The 4,381-nt window shown below is 32.8% G+C and overlaps 1 protein-coding gene across 1 annotated transcript in view; it reads right to left on the bottom strand.

Moving 5' to 3' along the window:
- Positions 1-4,381, bottom strand: part of LOC117116255 (transient receptor potential cation channel subfamily A member 1-like) — a 59,202-nt gene that overhangs the window by 12,343 nt on the left and 42,478 nt on the right. The window contains exons 17-18 of the mRNA XM_033260254.1: positions 1,210-1,299; positions 842-1,017 (exon numbers count right to left, since the gene is read on the bottom strand). Coding sequence (XP_033116145.1) covers positions 842-1,017; positions 1,210-1,299 — 266 coding nt within the window. The remainder of the gene's footprint in view (positions 1-841; positions 1,018-1,209; positions 1,300-4,381) is intronic.

Here is a 4,381-nt window from a genome sequence, read left to right as displayed (position 1 = left end):
CTTCCTGTTGCTCACCACTTTAATTTACCTGTCTCTTATACACATCTAGATGTGTATAAGAGACAGGCACCTTCTTTTCTCAATGCGCACTACATATTGTCAATCACTATGGCTGCGCAATCTTTTTTATTTTGAAGCTGATACATTCATCTCTCATAAAATATCAAACATATTAATATTTTCCACCAAGAAAAGTTTCGAATTTAATGGAACATTTACATGACCTATAAAAGTATAGTATATTTCAACTTCAATTTTCATAAATTGGCCTAAATTCGCCCATTCTAATTTTAACAGCTATTAATTAATAAATGATTAAGGATTATAATAAACTAAAGCATTTTAGGGTTAACGAGGGTTAACTATTCGAAAAATGAATCCAAAATCTGAGTATTTTTCAGTTTTACGCTGACTTAGCTTTACAGTCGAACCAGTCAATCTTTAGACAAAATTATAATAAACACAGAAGTAATTTTAACATAAATATTTTACGGAATCTGTTCCTGAAATATACAAATAATAGCATACCAAAAGCCCGAAAAAATCTAATCAGGGGAACATTGTTCATTATAAAGATATTTAATGGGTTAAAATCAAACGTTTTATTGCACAACTGCTCAGTTGGAAGCGTATAAATGCATGTCGTTGCCAAGTTGTTGCTAACGAAAAAATGTGAATTACAGGGCAATACGCCCGCGCGCGTCAAAGGGATCTGTTGCCGAGTGATCTCCTTCTCAATAATACCTCCATGTTATAACTATATTATTATCCAGATTTTATACAAATACACTAAGATGGACCTAAAAGGATGATGGAAATTCCTCTTTTTCCAGCATCTTACCTTTGAAGCATCATAAGTGCGCCAAACCATGCGAGAAACACAGCAGAAGCACCACATGCCCATTCAACATGCTCATCAAAATGCACACGAAACGCTTGAGGAATTGCAAACAAGCTGAGGAATACGTACAACGACCACTCAGTTAGATTGTTGATGTCACTAAAATACTTCCATCTCTGCAAATAAGTAACAATAATATTCGTCAATATTTCAAATAACTATTAATATTTTATGGCCATAAAATGTATAATTATACAAATGCTGTATTTAAATTGTTTAAATTCATTCGATTTTTATTGCGGTTCAAAATACCAATAGATATACTTTTAAATAAAATTAATGAAAACAGAGACAGATAATACATTTACCTGATTCCACATTTGTACAACTTCTTTGACCATATTAATGATAGCAAAGAGAGCAATCAAAGCAATAGTGGTATGCTGCATACCACTGAGCTAAAAAGAAAAACATGGGATTAAAGCTATCAACACAAAATAATAATTATTTTAAAACTTCATATTATGTGTGTTTTTATCTATTTTATATTCCTTTTACTTCCAACGACTAAATAACTCGTCAATTACAGGATTGAACTAATAAGGCCCAGGGGTGGCGCCAGGGGCCCGGGGGGGGGGGGGGGGGCCGGGGCCCCCGTCGGGGATAGCTGCCCCCCCCCCCCCCCCACCTCCACAGTCAGGGAGAAAAAGCATAATTCTTCTGGGAGAAAACAAAATTATGTGTATTTTCTACATATTAGTAGACTCTAAAATCGATTAAATAAGCCTTTGAAATCCTTAAATTGTCAAAATATTCAGGGGCTTCGCCTCCTGGACGACTTTCGAAGCCTTATAATCAAAGCTCGACCACGCCCACTTTGCTTTCGTCGGGGGAAATCTGACCCTTCATCGGGGGCGTCGGCCCCCTCGTCGGCCCCCCCCCCCCTCTGTCAAATCCTGGCGCCACCGGACAAATAAAGTACATTATTAAACTAAAGAATAATGGAGCCTAGCATACTGTCACCAGGGTACCTGCGTGCACATGGTTGTTGTAGCGAATCCGTCTCAAAATCAGGAGTGCACATTTTCCATCCCTTTTGTGTTCGTGGTTTGTTTTAATGGCATTTTGGCCACCGTCTCACTTCAGTACTTGAATGGCTTGTTTGTTTATTTTATTTTTTATTTATTTTAAAAATTTCATTTATTAATGTTTTTAAATGTTTTTTTAAATATGATTCAAGGTCTGAATACTCCCAGCGCCTTGAGACGATATTATGGAAGCCACTCTACAAATATCCTACCATAAACCATGTTTCTGTCAATATATCATGAAGAGGCTATACTCTTATAACATCACAATTACAACGGTCTGTATTGTAAGCACTGCCATAACATGTGGTTAATGTTTAACTAGCACACACTAAGTAGTGAATCGAAAGAAACACATTATTTATTATTAAAGATTTTCAGGAAATATGTGCCTTTTTTGACTTACATTTTTTTCACTTTCTGTAACCTTGGTTCTAATGTAATGTGCTGGAAAATCGACGGAACATACGAAACATGTCAGAAAAACCAAGAAGATTGCGTATACAAACATATATGACATATGAAATTTTGAACCATATGTACTCCTGAAATATAAATATGACATTAATTTATTTTAGCAGAAGGAAATGATGTGAAGATTCTAACGACGGCCGGCAGTATAAATACTAAAATAAAAAATTGAATTAGAATCTTAAACCTAATGTTCTTAATTATGATGACAATTTAAATGTTTTTTCTGATTAAATCACAAAGTTAAAGTCAGGGTCCGGATGAAAAAAAATTGATATGTTGTAGCACTGATTTTTCTAAGACAGGAAAAAGTTGTCTGACGAAAAACTGGGGAACGGTGAATGAGATACAGATTTTTGAATATTTAAAAAATGGGTGAAAAAGGGGTGTAACTACCCTTTTTTACACCTTTTCCTACTGCCCACAAAAAAAACATATTTATTTTCATTCAGTTTTTGAGCAGTGACCTACAGAACGCTTTACAGTTAATGGAGATATTTATGACAAAATTCTTATTTCAATAAAATTGCTACACCGTCGCTGCGGTGTTTTCACTGGAATTTTAACACTACGTAAATGTACCCTACGGAAAGCTCGATTTTTGACAGTCGACCAAACAATCATGGTCGGAAAGCTGTCGGTGAATTTTTATGGAAACAACACTTATCCTGTTGACATTCTTAGCACAGAAATTCAGAAAAGTCAATCTAACCTGAATATAATTTTCTCTAAAAACGTAAATGACGTTTGGAAATGGCAATTCAGACAAAGTCTAATATACAAGGACGCCTTTTACATAAAAATTTATGACCTTCATTCTCAAACCAGATTTTCACTTTGTTAAACTTTATTTGACCATCAATTGATTTCCGTTCAGTAACTTATAATCCAATAATTTCAGTTTACACTAATCGAATTGAATTACTTCATCATCTATTCATGTACTTTGTGGTCTATAATAAAACAGTTTCAAAGGTGTCTGCACTGTAAATATATAGATATAATTATTATTAAATATTCTTGATTCCTCTGTCGTTATCTTACATAGTTATCAATGTTCCCTAACACCAATAATGAATTAGGACGTAAACCGGGATTACATTTATTTTTGGAAAGGTAAATGCATGACTATATCAATTTTATTTTTTCTCTACAAAAAAAAAAAACAAAACATATTAAAACAAAACAAAAAAAAAACCAAATAAATCGTAAAGTTTTCACCCTAACTGTACAGAAAGAAACTGCTGAGAAAGAACTGGTTGTGCAATGCCATTTAATTAGAAATTCTAAAACAATATAAAGATATGTGGCATTTATAATTTTTGTAATTAATTGCATGCAATATCATCATCCGTTCGTTATTCAGTTTTTCCTCCGCTTGACTACTGTATAATGTTTTGTTTAAGGTGCTAGGCAGCAAACTTGATTATTATTTAGTATGATTTTCCTGCATTAGGTTAGCTTAACTATAGCTTTATTATGTGTGTGCGTTTTAGTTAGTTGCATGAAAGTTAGAACTGCATGCATATTATGCTATAGGTCTCAGTGGTCTAATGGATATTATAATCGCCTTTACAGTTAGAGAGGTTGCAAGTTTGAATCTTACCAGAGACACATTTTTCGAATAACTGAAATACAGGAACTTTGCGTTGATTATTTGAGCACTGTTATTATTTATTTGTTATAACATATATATATATATATAAATATATATATATATTATATATATATGATATATATAATACATATATATGTATATATAATGTATATATATATATATATATAAGTATATATATATATATATATATATTTATATATATATACATACATGCATATATATACATATATACACATACATACATACACACACACATATATATCAAATAAAACTCAGGAACAAGGTATATATTTGCCAAATTTAATACAGAAAATTCACAAACGTTTTCGGCCATAGGCCTTCATCAGGTGGTCTTCATCACAC

Source organism: Anneissia japonica, unplaced genomic scaffold (genome assembly GCF_011630105.1).
Source record: "Anneissia japonica isolate Jap-2015-1 unplaced genomic scaffold, ASM1163010v1 scaffold171_len658169_cov177, whole genome shotgun sequence".
Lineage (NCBI taxonomy): Eukaryota > Metazoa > Echinodermata > Crinoidea > Comatulida > Comatulidae > Anneissia > Anneissia japonica.
This window is presented reverse-complemented; position numbering and strand designations above follow the sequence as displayed.